The 19520-nt window shown below is 47.9% G+C and overlaps 7 protein-coding genes across 7 annotated transcripts; 4 read left to right on the forward strand and 3 right to left on the reverse strand.

The window, feature by feature from the left end:
• Positions 1–117: 117 nt before the first annotated feature.
• Positions 118–1198, reverse strand: N7517_005060 (uncharacterized protein; the record flags this gene model as incomplete). The annotated part of the gene is made up of 2 exons (XM_056722790.1): positions 118–587; positions 655–1198. 2 exons carry the CDS (start codon positions 1196–1198, stop codon positions 118–120), a joined length of 1014 nt encoding a protein of 337 aa, XP_056579040.1.
• A 3354-nt stretch (positions 1199–4552) lies between these two features.
• On the forward strand, positions 4553–6359 carry N7517_005061 (MDR family MFS transporter; the record flags this gene model as incomplete). Its single annotated transcript, XM_056722791.1, has 3 exons — positions 4553–4780; positions 4835–5978; positions 6046–6359. Coding segments are annotated over 3 exons (1686 nt in total), but the record flags the coding sequence as incomplete, so codon positions are not given.
• A 398-nt stretch (positions 6360–6757) lies between these two features.
• On the forward strand, positions 6758–7837 carry N7517_005062 (Zn(II)2Cys6 transcription factor domain-containing protein; the record flags this gene model as incomplete). Its single annotated transcript, XM_056722792.1, has 1 exon — positions 6758–7837. One exon carries the CDS (start codon positions 6758–6760, stop codon positions 7835–7837), a length of 1080 nt encoding a protein of 359 aa, XP_056579042.1.
• A 425-nt stretch (positions 7838–8262) lies between these two features.
• Positions 8263–9864, forward strand: N7517_005063 (Aminoglycoside phosphotransferase; the record flags this gene model as incomplete). The annotated part of the gene is made up of 2 exons (XM_056722793.1): positions 8263–8582; positions 8634–9864. The coding sequence occupies 2 exons, from the start codon at positions 8263–8265 to the stop codon at positions 9862–9864; spliced, it is 1551 nt and encodes a 516-aa protein (XP_056579043.1).
• A 529-nt stretch (positions 9865–10393) lies between these two features.
• On the reverse strand, positions 10394–14629 carry N7517_005064 (EF hand domain protein; the record flags this gene model as incomplete). The annotated part of the gene is made up of 6 exons (XM_056722794.1): positions 10394–10423; positions 10474–13793; positions 13859–14044; positions 14104–14227; positions 14295–14548; positions 14617–14629. 6 exons carry the CDS (start codon positions 14627–14629, stop codon positions 10394–10396), a joined length of 3927 nt encoding a protein of 1308 aa, XP_056579044.1.
• Positions 14630–16029: 1400 nt separating this feature from the next.
• Positions 16030–18159, reverse strand: N7517_005065 (tubulin alpha chain). Its single transcript, XM_056722795.1, has 7 exons — positions 18031–18159; positions 17864–17964; positions 17741–17781; positions 17651–17677; positions 17463–17538; positions 16410–17364; positions 16030–16340 (listed from the first exon to the last, which is right to left on the reverse strand). Exons 2-7 carry the CDS (start codon positions 17886–17888, stop codon positions 16112–16114), a joined length of 1353 nt encoding a protein of 450 aa, XP_056579045.1. The 5' UTR covers positions 17889–17964; positions 18031–18159; the 3' UTR covers positions 16030–16111.
• A 489-nt stretch (positions 18160–18648) lies between these two features.
• On the forward strand, positions 18649–19517 carry N7517_005066 (uncharacterized protein; the record flags this gene model as incomplete). Its single annotated transcript, XM_056722796.1, has 2 exons — positions 18649–18948; positions 19056–19517. 2 exons carry the CDS (start codon positions 18649–18651, stop codon positions 19515–19517), a joined length of 762 nt encoding a protein of 253 aa, XP_056579046.1.
• Between the last annotated feature and the right edge of the window lie 3 nt (positions 19518–19520).

Below are 19520 nucleotides of genomic sequence, written 5' to 3' on the forward strand. Positions count from 1 at the left end.
CAGACCAAGTTTGATAATTCACACAAAAAGAATTTTGAATTTGAAAAGACGGAAAGAAATACTTGCACATTATGCACTCTGTCTTAGATAATCTACACCTACATCCATGGATAAGCACTAAGATGACCTCTCAACAGCATCAACAACCGGGACCCCCGATTTTACAGTGACCAAGCTAGAATTGATCTCCCCCTCCACACTCTGGCCACTCCGGCTTTCGGATTGACGATCATTGACCGAGCCCTCATTCTCACCCTTGATATCGATATCTCTCGCTTCGGCGTCTGCCTCCATTTGGAAGCGCTTTTGTCGGCGGTACATCCGCCAGAAGACAAGACTACCATGGATCTGAGCCGTAGAGAACGCCACATGCAGGATTGGCGTGACAATCTTGAAGGCCAGCCGCCACCGGTCCCACGTGCTTGCAAACAGCCACATTGTCACCACGGTCTCGGCGGCTGTCCCCAATGCGGTTGAGAAACAGGAGAAGAGGAAAACATTGCTGAGAAACCGGTGGCGGTTGGGGAAGATCCGGTAGAGGACTATAGCCACGTGGGGGAATAACTCGAACACAGCGTCGAATGCACCTAACCCCGATTTTATTAGTATTTTTGTTTTTCGTTTTGGCGCTAGATCACAGCCCCATATACTTACCCCAGACAGTACAGAGGACGAACTCGATGTATGAATCAGGCTCGCGCAACGGTCGCAGACTGATCGCTATGGCCGCTTGTCCAATGAAGATTGTCCCAATATGATGCATCACGGCCACGGGTGACAACTTCACACGGTAGATCAACTCAAAAATGTATATACCGATCAACATTTGGGATACAACAATCATAATATCTCCCAATGTCACCACTGAGCCATGGACGAAGGGTGTGTTGAATGACGGGCCTTTGCAGAAAGCGATACTGACAAAGGGGTATGCGGCAACAATCAAAATGATGAGCTTGGTGACACCGGCGATGTGATGATTTATGAAACCTCGGCGATTTAGTTCGCTCATCTGTGTATAGATAGAGCCATACAAACGACGAATAAGAAATCCTTCGAGGACGTAGAAGCGAACGAGGAAGATTATGACTAGCACGATGGAGATGATCAAGGCTGAAAATGGTGCCAAAGTGGAAATTGGTCCTAGTGATTTTGTACCTAGGGGAACTGGGTGAGGATGCCGTGCAAGAAGCTCCATGGTTTGATAAGTGAATGTATTCGAAAGTGATAAAAAGTGCGATGAGGATGCTTAAGAAAGTAATGAATGAATGAAGCTTGCGAGGCGCGTTCTTTGTGGCATGCACCAAGTAGTGTGTGAGATCAAAGGGTGAGGAAAGAGAAAGACGGGGCAACTACTTCGGGGCCCCCATGCCCGTAGACAGTAGGCATCCCCCATAGACACGGCACCGCCTCCGACTCTCAAAGTTTGGCCTCAGCCCCACAGAATATAAGTTATATAAGTTACACCAATTTCTGCCTTACTGCCTTTTTTGTCTCACATTGAAAGATATTTTATATAGGAATTGAACTAGATAATAGAATATGAGTCTGTTTGAGTAAGCATATAAAAATCAAACCCAATGAAATATGAAATATTAAAGCCCAAAGCCAAGCTTTGCACGCAACTGTAGCAAAGGCTTAAATAGTGGAGACTACAGCTGATTGGCTCTTTTCAGGTTCCTAATTAGCCTCGGTTACTATAACCTCAGCCCTATTTAGGCAACAGAATAATTAATAGGGTTGCCTGCTCGACCGAGAATAGATGATTATATTTACGGAATATCAGGTGAAAGGGGAAATTAAGTTGCCTGGAAGATTTCAAACTCTGGAAACTTTCCGGGGAAAACTCAATCCGCAATTATCTAAAATGATATTTTCCTTGGAACTGACTCGGCTTTGGGATTCTCACATCTAAGGAGATCTGAGAAGATGTCTGAGAAGACATCTAAAACGACTATTCTTGTATACTATCTCCAGAGTTCTTGCAGGCTCTTACAGATTTACAAAGTCTGAAGAGTGCCAACAATACCTATCTCTAAATGTACCATTCCCCCATCTCAATACTGCCCAGAGGTAACGCAGGAAATCCAATGACCCTTCTTTCATAGTTGTCCATGCACTAATGCAAAGCATGTAAAAGTCTTCCTCGCTAGGTCTTCGAAAATGAAGCTACAATTCATAAAGTGGGCCCTCCGTAATAACAGAGAATACCATATACAGTAAAACTTCAGACAAAGAAGTCTGCGTTAGCTCACCACCGGCCTCGGGGCACCTTGACTTTCCGAATCCAAAATAATGGCACGACAGTTCGAATACAATAAGGAGAGTTAGAAATCCCTTCTCTTTGAAGGTAAGGTAGTAGAGGAAACACAAGCTATATGAATATTCGTTGTTCTACCTAGATCCGCCTAATCGCCAACTCTCTAGGGCTTCCCCACACGTTACATATTAACTAACTAATCTCAGAGTCCGAGCCTTAGAATCCAGGGGTTCGACGGCAAGATCCGTGGAATATCCGCACTTCTGAGACATTGATTTTGTGTTTAAAGCCCATGTGGTAAGTTAAAGGTCCAGGATTGGTCTGTAGATTCTAGGGCTTGAACAATAAAGTTTTTGAAATTTCTAAAGTCAGAAATAAATTCCTATGAGGGTATTGGTATGTTAGACGATCAAAATAATATTAGGCAAGGCTTTTATGAACCTGACACGTCAACATTCTCAGCATATAGGTAAGCTAGTTGTCATATTCATATATAGAAAGACGATTCTGATCTTTCGAACGTATACCTCCATTGATACTTCACGAATACGATATCCACTATACCGGCTAATACTATTGTGTTGTTATCGGCCTCATGAACCCTTCCACGATCAAAGTGGTTGCTTGGGATATTGGAGATCCAAACTCAGAAGAAGCGTCTGACTTATTTTCTCGTGAACTCCTGAGTATACTGAAGGCCAAGATTCAGAAAAGGCTTTCTGATAAGATTCGTCCAAGATCCCTCGCCTTTACTCGTGAACACGGCCCGTGGGGTACAATTAGGTATGTTCCTGTCCCATAATGGTTTATGTGGGAGGTTAGCACATACGAAAGCGATTAGTCAATATGAGATATTAAGATGATTTAGTAGCCCTCCAAACCCATTCTTTGGTGTGATAAATGGGTTGTAACGCCGAAATATAGGCGAACATGCTTGACTACTCCAGGGTATGAAGGAATGGAAGAACGCGAAGAGGCGATGCAAATTCATCATGTAAAAATGATTGTATCTCACGAATGCGACGCCCCAGAAAATTCCCAGTTGAACCGCAAAATGAAAGGCATTTTGACAGTTTTTTTTACAACCGTGTATACCAACCGGGTTTCGAGGATGAAACAGTTTCCAGTGAGTGTTATAGAAATTCAATAGCGGTTACTAGCACTAGCTTATCTCTGAACTGATCCTATATATCTCCAAATATAGATCTCGTCAACTACGCATCATCGAAGCAGTTTTTGATTTGCCTCACCAAAAGCTCATCTTGGAATTCACGCCGACTTACAGCTTTTTGAAACGGAAGGAGGCTCCTTGGGACATTTTCTTTTTTATGCACGAAAGCTCGCCACGTACGGTGAAGGATCCTCTAGAGAAATTATCCATAGTTCCTAGCAATATGGATGAAAAGGAATACTTATTTAAAGCCTAATAAACTAACAGATCTTTTGCTATCATCTTCAAATCATCGCGCGAGATAAAGGAATGTATATACCTTTAGGTTTAGGGGCGACGCTTATCGCAGTGCACAGCGACCAGGGACTCTGGTCCTGTTGGCGTTCATTGCCAGTAGAGAATTGGCCATCTACGTGGGATTCCAGTTTATTATACAATACTTAATTGAATAAGTAATTCTAGTCATATAGATATTATGTGTCAAAAAGCCGCTTTGCGCCCATTCTACGGTTTGCAATCAATTGCCATATAAAGTCATATCAAAAGACATCAGTGGCATTGTTATTATAAAGTTTGTAATAAACAACTTGATATTCACATTATTCAAGCCCTAACTCGTCACCTAAGTAAAGAGGTCATCATATATGCAACGCTTGACCAACTCACTATGAATATATAGAAACCTATCATGTATAATAATTGAAGTATAATGTGTTGGAAATTACTGCGACGGGAATCAAAGCGGTGAAAACTTGAAGCCAATAGTTATGGGCTTTGCGGAGGTCTACTCTGTACTATTGTCGCGCTTTCCTCGCCTCGTTCTCGGTCGCGGGCCGCCGATACACGCGAAACGACATCCCGAGGAATTCATTTAAGTCATCTTTCAAACTCCGATTGGTTACTGGTGCGAGAGTTATGCTTGACTAGTGTGATGTTGCCCGTTTGGCAGGGATATTTTTGCTGAATCGGCCTAACTGACAGTCCTGGAGCCAATCAACGTTGACTAAGGCTGAATAATACACCGAACTGCTTAAAGTTGTCCCAAAGCCCTAAAAATATCATTTAGATCATGTATCATATTGTCAGGAGTTGATTTTGATGTCTCATTGAATACAAAAAGAAGCATTGCCCTACCCTGGGCCTCAAGTTTCAATCATCAACCTGCACAGTGTTTAAATGACATTTTGTGTTCTCTAACAATGTCTGAAACAAGTGGAAACGAGAAAGTCGACAGTGAGCCTATCTTGTCAGGCGAGACCTCTACCAAAGATGAATATCCCACAGGGTTGACCCTATGGCTCCTTGTTGGGTCGGTCATGATGGCAGTCTTTTTGATCGCTCTAGACCAGGTAAGTACTCTTATAACTTCTTATCTCTACTTACTAGTTTCTAACATTGGATAGACCATCGTCGGCACTGCCATTCCAAAAATCACTGATGAATTCCATGGGCTTTCAGAGGTCTCTTGGTATGGATCAGCATACTTTATGTGTCTTGGCGGTTTCCAATCCTCCTGGGGCAAAGCATACAAATATTTCCCCTTGAAGTCAACCTTCCTCCTGACCCTCTTCCTATTCGAACTTGGAAGTCTCATCTGTGGTGTCGCACCAAACTCCAATGCTCTAATCGTTGGCCGAGCCATCTCCGGCGTCGGCGGCGCTGGAATCGCGACCGGGGGAACTACTATTATTGCCTTTTGTGCTGAACCGAGAAAACGACCGACTCTCATGGGACTAATTGGAATCACCTATGCTGTCGCTGCCGTAGCGGGTCCACTTCTTGGTGGTGTTTTTTCGGACAAAGTAACCTGGCGCTGGTGTTTCTATATCAATCTTCCAATCGGAGGTGTGGTCGCGGTCATCATCTTGTTCTTTTTCCACCTTCCAAGTGCTGTCAAGATTCAGAAAGCTACTTGGAAGGAGAAGTTCTTACAGATCGATCCAGTGGGCATTGTCCTTGCAATGGCCTGCATTATTTGCTTCATCCTCGCGTTGCAGTACGCGGGAACTACGTACGCCTGGAGAAGCAGCGAGGTGATAGGCCTCCTTGTTGGCTTTGTCGCAATTGCCTTGACTATGGTTGTCTGGGAATCCTACCAGGGTGAATACGCAATGCTAGTGCCGAGACTACTGAAGCAGCGCGCTCTCTGGGCCGCGTCGCTCTACCAGTTCTTCTTCGCTGGCTCGTTTTTTTTGCTTCTTTACTATCTCCCTCAATACTTCCAGAGTGTCAAGGGAGCCGATCCCATTCAATCCGGTGTGGATAATCTACCCATGGTAATTGCTATCGGGATTTTCGTTCTCGCTGGTGGCATCGCTGTCACTATCACTGGTCGTCCAACGCCATTTATGGCTCTAGGCGCGGCCGTTGCGACAGTCGCGAGCGGTCTCTTCTACTCAATGAATACCCATACCTCTATCGGAAAGTGGATTGGATACCAAATTCTCGCAGGAGCAGCCATCGCGTTTCCCTATCAGAACTGCCTCAATATTGCTCACGCAAAGGTCGATGCTGAAGACATCTCCACCGTCACTGCAATTCTTTATTGTAAGATATTACTTGAATTTCCATGGCCAGTTATACCCACTATCATGCAAAGCTAACATAAGCGCAGTCTTCCAAACACTTGGGGGTGCATTTAGCATCTCAGCTGCCCAATCGGCATTTGTCAACAGGCTCATCGCTACTTTGCCCTTGACTGCCCCTGGAGTCGATCCGCTGGCCGTTTACGCTACAGGTTCCACAGAGCTTCGAACTGTGTTCCCTGCGGAAGAAATCCCGGGTATCATACTTGCGTATATGCAAGGTATCAAGGCCGCGTTCGCTGTTTCCATCGCAATGTTTGGAACTGCTTTCGTACTGAGCTTGATTCTTCCCTGGAAGAAGATCCACAGCGACGGAAAGGAGAATATTGTTACCATGGCTTAATTAGTACAAACATATAGCCAGATAGTGCATGGTGATTCAAGGGCTACTATTTCCCGAGTACTATATAACCCCCCCCCCAATCTAATGTCTGAGGAACAGTAGATATAGATGTTCATTTAATAGCTGTTCAAGCATTATATTATTCAATATCTCTTAAAGCAGACCTTCAATATCTGTGAAATATCTTCAAAGTATAGAAATATATATTTAGAGAATTATCTAGTCCTTTCTGATACTCCGAGTTTTCTTAGCTCCAAGATTCAAATTGTATTTGACAACCCCTCGCATTGCCCCGCATAAACATCTACACCAACATTCACTTCTAAATTGCGCGAACCCTCGAAGACAAGAGATCTCTGCTTTAGAGACTCTTTGACTTATATTTTCAATCATTGGTCATGCCGCGCCAAACGGTGGAAACACCCATACGTCACTCATGCGACCGTTGCCATAGTCAGAAGCTGCGATGTACACGTACCGGCATCGAAAATACAGGTGCATGCATACGCTGCCAGCGCAAACATGTACAATGTATCTATAGCTTCGCCCTACCCGAGGGCCGACCAAGCGTGTACGAGCCTATCGATGCAGATCATGATCCACCGTCAACTCCACTTCCACCGTTAACTTCACCTCCACCCGCATCTCCCAGGGCGATACAATCTCAATATACTGATGTGCGAAGTATTATTAGTGAAGCTAGCAGTAGCGGATCTGATTATGATGTCGTCATTGGGCAACTTTCCCAACTCAGCATTCGTCTCTCGAGATTGTGTCGCTTAGCCGAAGAGCTCGCGAGCCCATCACGATCTTCAATTCAACCTGGACATGAACGAGTTTGTGTCAGTAGTGAGCCACTCATAGATGCTACTGCTTTTGATTCGGTTGCCTTGTGGCTTGCCCACGGCTCTACTGGCTTCAGTTCATTCGAGTCGACACGATCTCCAAATGGTCAACCAACACAGGAGCCCGATATCAAAACGCCTGGTGGTATGCTTTACTATCTCTTCTCGGCTTCGCAGTTTATGTTAGAAATCCTAGGAGATCTACACCCGAATGTTGGAGCTATGTTCACGACCACTATACCATCGCCGATGGAATTCAATCCATTCGACAACGTCATCTGTCATCTCTCTATCGGCTGTTATTCCTCACTCATGAATATTTATATCTCAGTATTAGATATTCTCGAGCATGATGCAAAACTAAGCAATCAGGCGGATAGGGCAGTACTGGGTGATATTCAGCTCGTCTCTATTGTGCAGATATGCTCTTACCTCATCGAGCGACAGAACCAAGCGATTGGTTTATACCTATCCGCTGAAAGCTCTACTGTCTCGCCATGGCAAGATCTGATGGCCAAATCAAATAGACCTGTCTTACAATCCCCCGATACTGCTACAAGAGAGGACATGAGGTGCTTGGAAATGGAACTCCAGCAGCGACTCTCGCGACTACAGCAAATTCTGTGTTTTTGACCTCTGAGGCGTGCGATATAGAATATATTTGAAGGAAACCTAACCTGTTAAATTCCATCGTGTTGAGAATTCTAGTTCATCCTCAGTAATTGACATGGAATTCAACCCTAATTGGGCCTCTTGACTCCCATCAACCTTCTTTTCCAACCTCACAAGGTTCCAAGGTCCCAAGTAACGGTAGTCTATTGAGCAGTCTTTTGAGCAGTCTTCTCAGATACTCTTTGGATGTATTCTAAATATTGCTTCCTTGTAGCTAGGAGGATAAGAAGATTAACCACAAAATGTAGAATATAGGCGGTGTAAAGGTACATGAATGTGGAAACAAACATTTCGAGTCACAGCAATGCCCACATTTATCTTCGCTCATTTTCTTTTTCAACAGCTCGAGATATTGGAAGCTCCAAATATTACCATACAATCGTACTATGCGCGAGAATACAGATGACACTGTTATTTTCTGCTATGCCACATTCAATATTGATGCTCTTTGCAGCTTGGCGACTGCATCCCGGAACGAGATACACTGTTCTTGCGACTCAAGTCAACAGCCGATGAGTGGTAGTTTCGATTGGGCAGTAACTGTCCAATTTGAGGATGGTGTTAAGTGGATCATGCGGTCACCTAGATCTGGCTACGGTCAATTTCCGAGTGAATTGAGCGGGAAACTCCTTGCGAGTGAGGCCGCAACCCTAAAGTACCTCAGACAGGCTACGGATATTCCCATCACAGAGGTTTACTCATACAGGTAGAATCATATAATAGAAATGTTTTGATATATCCACTAATATTCAAACAGTGCCTCCTCTAATCATCCAATTGGCGTTCCCTATATCCTGATGAGCAAGGCGCAAGGATGGCCTCTGCAAAATGTTTGGACAATCAATTCCTCAGTAGACCGTCTAAGTCTAACCGACAAAGCGAAAATAATGTTCCAATTAGGCCAAATTACATGGAAACTTGCTCAAGTTCGTTTCGATCGCATTGGCTCGCTTTTCGAAGAAAACAACAATATCGAGATAGGAGAATGTATGTCCCGGGGCCATATTCTCCACGAACGTTATTCTTTAGATGAACTTCCTCGTGGACCTTTTACGACAGAATCTGAGTTTTACAATAGTCTCAGAGGTGCCATGACACAGCATGCAGAGTGTCTACGTCTTACGCCCCACTGTTTCATTGCTCCCATACCTTCTCGCGAGGACTACGAAAATGATGCTGCACATCGGGATGCCTCTGATCTTTGGAACGGCTTTGTGGCTATTGGGGACAAGCTTGATTCCGCAGAGAATCGGTTGGATTACATCCTTGCCGCGGATGCTCTCCAAGATCTCATTGTCCAACGGACAAGTGGCTACCTAACACACACTTTACCGAATCCGTTTCCTCTCCATCACCCCGATCTAAGCGTCAACGATATTTTTGTTGACGATGATTTCAACATCACATCGATAATCGATTGGTCATTTTGTTCTTCAGTCCCGCTTGCGATCCTACTGGCTCCTCCTGGGCTCCCTCAATCCCGAGATTCACTCAGCAAGGATCTTATCAAGGTCTTTAGAGAGGGATATAAGGAGGCTTCCCGCCCAAATTGTGATAAAGAAAGGCGGTTTCTTTCTTCCAATGCAATCGCTATTCTCGAGGATAGCGAGTTCTCCTGGTGTCTTATCAGACTTCTTACCTTTGTTACGACCGATGATTTGCGTCTTTTCCACACCCTCTGGAATACAGTCCATCCTGACTACGATCTTGAGACTTTTATCACCTCGCAGAGACAATTACCCCATTATGTAAGACTATATGAAGAGATGCAGGCGGAGGACCAACCTATCTCTAAGACCCGCAGATCGGAGAAAGATTATTTTGGAAATGCCATCGATTTCACTGTGGCACAAAATCTCACGGTGGTATCTAATTGGGGGTTTCGCTTTAAACCGCATTTGAATCGTTTTCCAAATGCGAACATGTTCATTGGAAATTCAAAACTATGGACATGGGTCTTGAAAGCCAAAGAGCAGCGCGATTTATGATCACACTCATGGGACACAGACAGCATTAGAAGTTAACGTGGGTTCTGAGCCGAATGGTACAAAGTAACTAACCTCAACTACGAGATGGAGCTTGCTGTTTACTTTGCTTTTGTGAGCTGTCTGAATCGTGTATTCATCAAGGTCTGGGTTGGCCTGGAATCCGATGTGTACGTATGCTTGTAGATACGCCAAGAGAGATGAAAATATTTAACTCGATTATGAATTATTGTAAACTACACTACACAGGCAAAGACAACAAACACAACACACCAAAATCCTCAGTTCCGAGCCAATGACATTGGGCAAGGAGCTGGATCCATAGGAGACCAATGTGGTCGCAACATAAGGAAAGAAAATGAAAGGAAACGATATACACAGCGCTGGAGAAACGGAGGGAAACATCGATGCAAAGGAGGCCACTGAGAGATTGGTCATCAGATCCAGGGCTTCCATGGAATGAGAGACATAGGCGCAGAAACAAGAAGTATGTAAGAGATATGTGCAGTGAGAAGAAGGGAGGGTGTCATAATCAAGTTTTCGAAGTCAAGTGGTCCGCAGCCTGGTCTTCAGTTAGTATGAGTGCTAAACCTAATGCGGAAGAGAGCCTACCTTATCAAGGTTGTAATCGTACTTCTCCAAGGCATCCAAGGACTCATCCCTTGTGAAGCCCATGCCGGTCAGTCGCTGAAGGATGAGGTCATCTTCGCCAGTGTCATTTTTCAGAGCCCATCCAGGCTGCTTGGATTTCGCTCCGTTCGAGTCTTCGCCGGCGTCGGGCTTGGAGTTCCCAAGAGGCGCAAAGAGAGCGTCCCATTCATGCGAAGCCGGCTTTGGCTCTCCCTCGTTGGGCGATCCAACAGGCGGGGCGGCGGATGCATGGACGTTGTTGTCGAAAGCGAAGAACTGGGAGGAGCTGGTTTGGCTAGCATCGGCACCGGAGACAGCCTGCTGTTTTTGGGACGGGGAGTCGAAAGAGAAATCAAAGTCGGTCGTGTTCTTGGCTTCGTGACTCAGCGGCTCGTCGTCGTCATCGTCATCTGCTTCAACGGCGGGTGCAAGGTTCATTCCTGCGAAGGCTGCCTCAAAGTCCGGTCCTCCCACCTTCGCTCCACCGGGTGGGATTGCAGCATCCGACACAGAATCCCGTTGGGTCTCGTTGCTTACGACTGGCGCCCCAGTGGTGTGCTCCACAGAATGAGGCGCATCCGGTCCCACGGTGGGATCAATGCGCTCGGGCAAAAGGCCATCGAATTGAGGAGGCAGGTGAACGTTATCTTCCTTGGGGGTTTCATACCCTGGAGGGCTCTGTTGTGCCCCGGGAGACGGGGGTTTGTTTGAGCTTCCCGGGACAGGGAAAGCAGCCAGTTGAGCAGCGTCAATGGAATCCTGCTGGGTCTCCTTTTTGGCAATTGGCGCAGGAGGCGTGAAATTGTCATCGAACCCCATGGCACCCTCGTCATCAGAGCTCTCATCTTCCTCATCGTCATGGTGTAGCTCTTGGATCGGGGGGAATTCAGATGGACCGGCCGATGCAGCTCCATTTGTCCGCTCGGCTCCAGGTACAGGCTTCATAGAAGCGAACGCTTCCTCGAAGTCATTACCTTGCTGGGATTCCGACCGTTTGTGTGCCTTGCTGCCAAACAGCTCATCAAAGCTTAGGTCCTTGCTGGCTTCGACCTCGCTCTCTTTGGCGATAGGGGATGTTGCAGATTCGGGCTGTTGGGCAGGCGCGGCTGGGACCTCAGGGAACCTAGCCGAGGTCTCTTGTCCTTCTTCCTCAAACGGAGACCGTGCCGGGGTACCTCCAAGAGTTGAGGTTGGTGCGCGACTGTAGTCGCTAGATTCTGCCACCGATTGAGGTCCATAGTCACTAGTAGCCGCCTGAGAAAGCGTATCAAATCCAGAGGGTTCAGGGCCACCAAATCGACTAGCAGGAGGCGAGACCATGGTAGACGAAGTCACAGACTGAGTATCATTGAACTGCAGGAAGTTTGGGGTCATCTGTCGGGACTGGCTCTGAGGCGGTGGCTCAGAGAAGGGCCCGACAGGGAATGCGCCAGGCAGAGAGCCAGGAGGAGGAGAGACCGATGGGGTCGTAGCAGCAGATGTAACAGGAGATGTGACTGCAACTTGTGGCGACTCGGAGCGGAACGAGGTGGGTGGGGGTCCAGCAGCAGGGGCAGCTGCGAATGACTGTCCAAAGAGGCTGTCAAATGCCCTTTGCTGATCATTTGAAACATCGGGGGACCGTGCCTGTTCACTCGAGCTGCCTGTTCGACGGAAGAACGGGTTTGTGTTTTGGCTTGCCGTAGACACAGCAGGGCTTGCAACCTCGGGTACACTGCCGGCTGGTGTCACAGACTCGTCGGTATACTGTGGGGTCTCTCTACCCAGGTCGTCAATTTCACCCTGGAGCTTGTCTCGTTCGCCTTCGACGGTGGCCAATTGCTTTTTGTTAATCGCAACAAGACCCTTCTGCTGGCGTGCACTAGATCGCGCCTTCTCGAGTACCGGCTTAAGCTGGGCAACTTCGGCATTGGCCTGGCGGATCTTCTCCTTAAGGCTAGCATTCTCCTGCTCATCGGTAGCCAAGGCTGTCGAAACTTGCGTATATTGGGTTTGCAGATCCTGGCGGCTGCCGTCCAACAATGCATATTGCTGCTGCAGTTTCTGCGTCTCGGCCTTGGATGCCTTGAGACGCTCCTCAAGTGCCTTGAAATTGGTAACTTCTTGCTCGTACATTGACCGTGCTTGTGCAAGACGTGCCTCAAAGTCACGCTTCTGCTGCGAAGTTTGTGTGATATTTTGTTCAGCAAAGGTCCTCTTCTCCTGCACAGTGTGCATTTCCTTGGCCAGAGAGCCGATTTGGTTGGACAAGTTCGCGAGCTCAGTGGTCTCATTAGTCAACTTGTTTGATTCTTCGGGATCATTGTCACCAAGGAGATCATCCGATGGCGGTGGGGGTGAGCGAAATCCTGTCGGGGTTCCAGCTGATGCACCAGTTATCTGTGGCTGCAAGCTCTGGCCAAAGGTAGAAGTTGGAATAAAAGGCTTGAAGGTGTGCGATGCCGTCTGAGGGGATGTTCTAGATGAAGGCGAGCCTGGGGTTTGGAAAGCACTGTTGGAGCCTCCGGTCGACTGGGGCATCTGAGGCTGGGCGAATGGCAGCGCGGGCGTGTCGAGGCCGAACAAATCATCAGCAGCTGTCCGCACAGCAGGGGCGGGCGCCGGGGGAGGAGTGGGGGCAGCCATCGGTGCAGGGACTTGGCGGCGCATGTTGGGCGGGATGAGCGCGGGCGGGACCACTTGTGGCAACGGCTCCTTGCCGCTACGCTGCATTCTCACCAAGTACATAGCCACAGCAAATTCTTCACGGCTCAGTTGGCCGTCTGCATCGATATCCGCAAGGTCCCAAATTTGAGCAAGCGTTTCTTCAGGGAGCTGGGCCTTCATGAAGAAAGCGACAGCTTGGTCTCCAGTAATGAGTCCCAACTTGGCTGTGTCAACAGTCTCAAAAATGCTATCAAACTGGGCCTTCTCTTGTGGGGTAATCAGCCAGTCACCCCCGGTGGCCTGAGCGGAAAGAGAGCCTGCAAAAGGCAAACGATTGGCTTGGCTCATAGGGCTTGTGGTTCGCTGGGGCCCGGTAAATTGCTGGGGAATGGCCGGGATGGGGGGTACATTGGGTCGAGACCCAAAAGACGCCCGTGCGGATCCCCTTCGAGCCGCCGCATCGTACAGACCAGGTGGGAGGGTCGCTGGAATGTTGCGCAAAGCGCCAGATTTATATGACGTCAGGAGATGCATGGCAATGGTAAACTCGGTGGCATCCAAGGCACCTCGCTGCTTGGTGTCAGACAAAAACCAGATACGACCCAAGACTTCATTTGGGAGCCGGGCGCGTTCGAAGATCTGTTTTGCAATTTCACCTATAGATCAAATAGCAGACATGTTAGACGCAGTGGCACTTTCTAGGCACTGAAGAGCTACATACCCGAGATCATCCCATTCTTGACGTCCGACTTCTCGAAGAGCGAGACGAATTTGTTGGCGTCATCCGGCTGAAGTGGAGGAACACGAATAGGCCCATTCGCTCCAGGTGGAGGGCTTTTGGTTCCCGATTCCGGGATGCTTGCCGTTGTATCGACCACAATTCCATCAAAACGAGGCAGAGGGCCACCTATGAAGCAGATGTGGGATCAGCATGCGTTCCATTTATTCGATGGTAACATCACTCACTTTGCAGAGCCAACTCGTCGGAGGGTGTGCGGCCAGCTTGGGCATGCCCAATCAATCGCAGAACAATACCGAAGCCAGACGGGGTCAGGAGACCCCTGTTCTCTTTATCCGCAATTTGCCATATCTATACGACCAATAATTAGCCACGAGTCCCATTATCGCAGTCCAAGGCCCATGTTATATCCACATACCAAGCCGAGAGTATCCGGAGATAGGTGAGTCTTCTCAAAGAAAGGAACGGCGATTTCACCAGTAATGACGCCGAGGTTAGTGGTATCAGCAGCCTGAAAAAGCTGAAAGAAGACGCGCTTTTCCTCCGGAGTGAGGTGGAGATTCGGGTGTCGTTGTGCTGGAAGATTGTGATCCGTCAGCTCCGCTTGCGCATAGAGAACGCGGGTGTATGAAGGGGAGGGGGTAGTGATGACGGAGGTCGGCGGGCCATCTCCTTAAAGTGCGCCGAAGCTCTCCTGCAATTCATTTTGGGTCTGACAAGAAGTATTGAGTATCACTCACCGGTATCAGCCATTGCTGTGTCCTAGGAGGAGCTTAACTCCCCGCCTTCCAATAAATTCACAATAGTTGGGGGCCTTGGGGGACAAGTTGGAGATACGGGATGCTGTCAGCTTAGTCTGAATATGCGACAAGCATGGGCGAAGCGCAGTATTTGACAGAGACTATAAGGACACGAGGTATGAATAAATCTCGAGCTCCAAGGAAGAAAATTAAGTTCAAGAGGAATGATAGAAAGTGGCTGGAGTCAATGTCGTAAGGAAGGTTCCTGGGGTTCTCAAGGCGGTCAGTCCGTCTAGCGCCCATCCCAACACGTTGTCTCGTCCTGACAGGGGGTGTGGGTTTCTAACTACCAAATAACAATTGAAAGAGGATGATAAATATTGGTCTCTATCAATTGATATATTTGTTTTTATTCTAGTTTATCTAAGGTAATTAGTTGTTACTGGCGTGGTTTCCAAATCTCAGTTCTGTATACATCAAAGACAACGACTTCCACAAGGTATCCCAGCTAGGGGGAGAGAGGAATAAAGAGCAAAACAAAGCCTCTAGTGAGCAAGCCAAATGTATAAGGTGAAACCCTCTAAAACATTGCCCCGTAAGATGTACCCAGAGGCACGATCCGATATAAACCGAATACTATACTCCGTAGACAACTCCGGAACTATAGACATTGCATGAACGAAGGACAAGGAAACACAGAAACTATAAGGATTCCCTTCTATCGGAACATTAAATGTTGCTAATTATATTGCATCTATTCAACAAGTGCCCGATGTTCTCTTGACATGTTTCATTTTCTTTAACGTTCATGCTATCCCATAAATGGAGCCATCATCAACAATAACCCTGGAATCTCCAATACATGTTTCAGATAATGGCTGATGACAGTAGTACATGTATTACACTCCCTGAGACAGAAGCAGCCATTACTGTCCAGGTGTCATGCACCAATCCCTACGGCCCCTGAGACAACCTACAACCAGACGATTGTACTTACTATGACCAGATTGATTCATATGCATCCAGTCGCGACAAGTGGTCAATGGAGTATACACTGACTCTCATTTCAAGACTTCGTATAGTGTAAACCTAGATGTATGCGGCATCATGATAATCAACCCTGATGCCCAAAACATTTCTTCAATCTCCGACTATGAGACAGCACACTTCGAGTTGGCCAACCTACTTATGATTTGCACACTTTATGAGATCCACGGAGAACTTGAGAGAGTAATAACAATGACATACGTATGTAGAAACCCGAAAGTTGGATGGAACGAGGGGAAATTTCATCGCTGCTTCAGGGATATTAAAGATATATCGAACAACAAAGCCAGAAAATCATTGGCAGCAAAAACTTATGTTCCCTTCTATTTGCAAGAAGCCCGATAGACGCATGAAGACCGAACCTCTAGACTCGGTGTTGGTCCCCAAGCCAACCCGTAGAAGTGAAACAACCAAGAGTCACGAAGACCGGTCACAAAACACGGCTAATCTAGTACTCGGGCTCCAGCTCCTCATCACCCTCGATGGAGTCGGAGGCAACCTCCTCGTAATCACGCTCAAGAGCAGCGAGATCCTCACGAGCCTCGGAGAACTCACCCTCCTCCATACCCTCACCAACGTACCAGTGAACGAAGGCACGCTTGGAGTACATGAGATCGAACTTGTGGTCGAGAGCAGACCAGGCCTCGGCGATGGCGGTAGTGTTGGACAGCATGCAGCTATATCATAATTAGTACCAAAGTTGTAATCAGGTTGCAGGACGCAAAAGAATCAGAAGAAAAACTTACACAGCACGGCTGAGGTTGGCAAGATCGCCATTGGGGACCTGCTGGGGAGGCTGGTAGCAGATACCGAGCTTGAAGCCAGTAGGGCACCAGTCGACGAACTGGATGGTGCGCTTGGTCTTGAGGGTGGCCACGGCACCGTGGGCGTCCTTGGGGACGACATCACCACGGTAGAGCAGACAGGTGGCCATGTACTTGCCGTTGCGGGGGTCACACTTGACCATCTGGTTGTTGGGCTCGAAGCAGTTGGAGGTGATCTCGGTGACGGAGTGAGCCTCGTGGGCGGCCTTAGCGGAGGAGATGATGGGAGAGTAGGCGACCAGAGGGAAGTGGATACGGGGGTAAGGCACCAAGTTGGTCTGGAACTCGTTGAGGTCGACGTTGAGAGAACCGTCGAAGCGCAGGGAAGCAGTGATGGATGAAACGACCTGAGCGATCAGGCGGTTCAGGTTCTCGTAGCTGGGGCGCTCAATGCCGAGGTTGCGGCGGCAGATGTCGTAGATAGCCTCGTTGTCAACCATGAAGGAGCAGTCGGAGTGCTCCAGGGTGGTGTGAGTGGTGAGGATGGAGTTGTAGGGCTCAACGACGGCGGTAGCGTTCTGGGGAGCGGGGTAGACACAGAACTCCAGCTTGGACTTCTTGCCGTAGTCGACGGACAGACGCTCCATCAGGAGAGCACCGAAACCGGAACCGGTACCACCACCGAAGGAGTGGAAGACCAAGAAACCTTGGAGACCAGCACAAGCATCGGCAACACGACGGACACGGTCAAGGACCTCATCGATCATCTCCTTACCCACGGTGTAGTGACCACGGGCGTAGTTGTTGGAAGCATCCTCCTTACCGGTGATCATCTGTTCGGGGTGGAAAAGCGAGCGGTAGGTACCGGTGCGGACCTCATCGACGACATTGGGCTCGAGATCGGCGTAGATGGTACGGGGAACGTACTTGCCCTGGCCTGTCAAGTGGGAAGAAGGAATGTTAGGAAGCCATGCTTTGGAATTTCGCACATCACGGCGGGGGAAGACGATTGAAAAAAAATCAGTTTTTGCATACCAGTCTCAGAGAAGAAAGTGCTGAATCCGTGGTCGGGGTCGGCCTTCTTGCGCTCCTCAGTGAGGAATCCATCGGGCTATCATCCATGTTAGTCGTGGGTTGTTTATCTCTCGGCAAGAAAATAGGGGGTACGGGTGCCCGAGTCAAGATTGGGCGCCACCACGAGTTTGATTGGAATTTCAACATACCTGGATACCGTGCTCCAGACAGTAAAGCTTAAAAAAAAAATCGACGTCAGTTTACCGAAGACTTCTCCCTCAATGGGTGTGGGTATTTACCTCCCAGCAGGAGTTGGCGATCTGGCAACCGGCCTGGCCGACTGTAGAGAACGATCATGTCAGCGCGTGCGAAGAAAATGTATCAATTCTGACGAGCAGAATAGATGAACGATGTTGACATACCGTTCAAACTGATAATCTCTCTCATTGTGATCGAGTCGATGTTTTTTCAGGCTAAAAAATCAGGAGGGGAAAACGGAAACCCAAACAACAAACGCGGCGGTCTGAAACTCGGTTAGGGTCAAATTGACACGGAAATGCACGATGGAAGGGGGCGGGGATGTTCGTACCTGAAGAATGGAGGAATGGACGAGAAGATGGAAAGGAAAACAAAGTCAACCAGAAATGTTGTGGAGGAGGAGACGTCTGTGCTGTACAGGGGGGAACTTCGTTGTTGATCCGTTCGTTGGGTCGCGTTGTGTCCTTTGATTGGCTCTTTCTCGGTGAGGAGCAGCGGTTACTGACCGCCTCGTAGTGATCTCGTGATGCCACGTGATAAACATATGATCAGACAATAGGAGTTATTAGAAAAGAACAGATTTCATTAAATAACTATAGTAGATTCAAAATATGAAGATTTGTCAAGTTCATCCAGGAGTGTCTATGTAGTCAACTTCCTTTAAGGGGGTGTTGACAGCGCGGTGGCCGATGTTGGAGCTATCGAAAGTTCGGATCCACCCGGGGAGGACCCCCCTCGAACCACCATTCGACCATATCAAAGTACTCTAAGATATACACACCCCGGTACTGTATATACTTCCCTCAGTATTGCATGTTCAGTGGTAATTGAACTCCAGCACTATTATTGTGAACTGCCTGAATCTCGTCATGAGCCGGGAATAAGACACCTAAAACATCACTCCTAAAAATCTGCCTATATTGTACAGCAGAACATCAACTCTCTCATCATGCATATCAAACTCCTTCCCACTCTGGGACTCATGCTCCCTCTCTTCACAGCATTGACGCAAGCAAACGTGGAAAAGACCATCTTCCTAGCACCAGCACCCGCAACCGTTCCCTCCGAGGAGCCAGATCTCGACGATCTAGGCTTGGAGCGTCTATCGCCACAGAGCCCGGTGGTGCGTACTCGCCTCAATACCTCATTCCCAACGACTGCCACACATGGCGGTACGGACTCGTGGTTCTTCCTCGAAAACCTGAACCCAGGCCAGCGGTATGAAGTACGAGTGTGCTGGCTAGCAACAGTAAGACCATCCACCAATTCCTTCCCTACACTCCTCTATCCCCCCTCTCTTTTTCTTGATATATATAATACCCATTACCACATATAAAACAACTAACAACCCCTTAGCAACCAACAACATTCACACTCACCACCTACGTGCCAAAAGAAATCGAAGATAAAAATCTCTTGACTTCCTTGAGCACGTACGCAGCAGCCCGGCTCGCAACTCTAGACGCAAGTCTTCAAGTAAACTCCATCCCGCGCCGTGCCAGTCCGCATAGCAGCAAAGATCCGCTCGACCCTGCGCCGACCAGTGACTCGGTCCTGTTCCTGCATGTGCAAGCCTCAGCAGATTATTTCAGTACAGACCAGGCATTGATGCAGAATGTTCCACCCGTGGCGGTGGACTTGATTCTTGATCCCTTCTTATTTAATGTTTTCCCGCGCTCGTTGGTGCCAACCGCTGGGTGGATTGTACTTGTTACTATTCTTGCGGTGGTGCTGGGGAGGTGGGCTGTGAAGGAGGTTGGAAGGGTTGTGAATGATGCTAGGAGGCAAAGTGTTTTGGAGGAGGTGAAGAAGAAATGAGGA

This window comes from Penicillium concentricum, assembly GCF_028827145.1.
Source record: "Penicillium concentricum strain IBT 3081 chromosome Unknown utg000002l_segment0_segment0, whole genome shotgun sequence".
NCBI classification, from domain to species: Eukaryota; Fungi; Ascomycota; class Eurotiomycetes; order Eurotiales; family Aspergillaceae; genus Penicillium; species Penicillium concentricum.

Coding starts and splice junctions, on each gene's coding strand:
- N7517_005065 (XM_056722795.1), bottom strand. CDS start 17,888: ATGAGAGAGATTATCAGTTTGAACG. Junction 17,678..17,740: donor TCGCCAACTCCTGCTGGGAG/GTAAATACCCAC, acceptor TTTTTTTTTAAG/CTTTACTGTCTGGAGCACGG. Junction 17,365..17,462: donor CACTTTCTTCTCTGAGACTG/GTATGCAAAAAC, acceptor CCCACTTGACAG/GCCAGGGCAAGTACGTTCCC.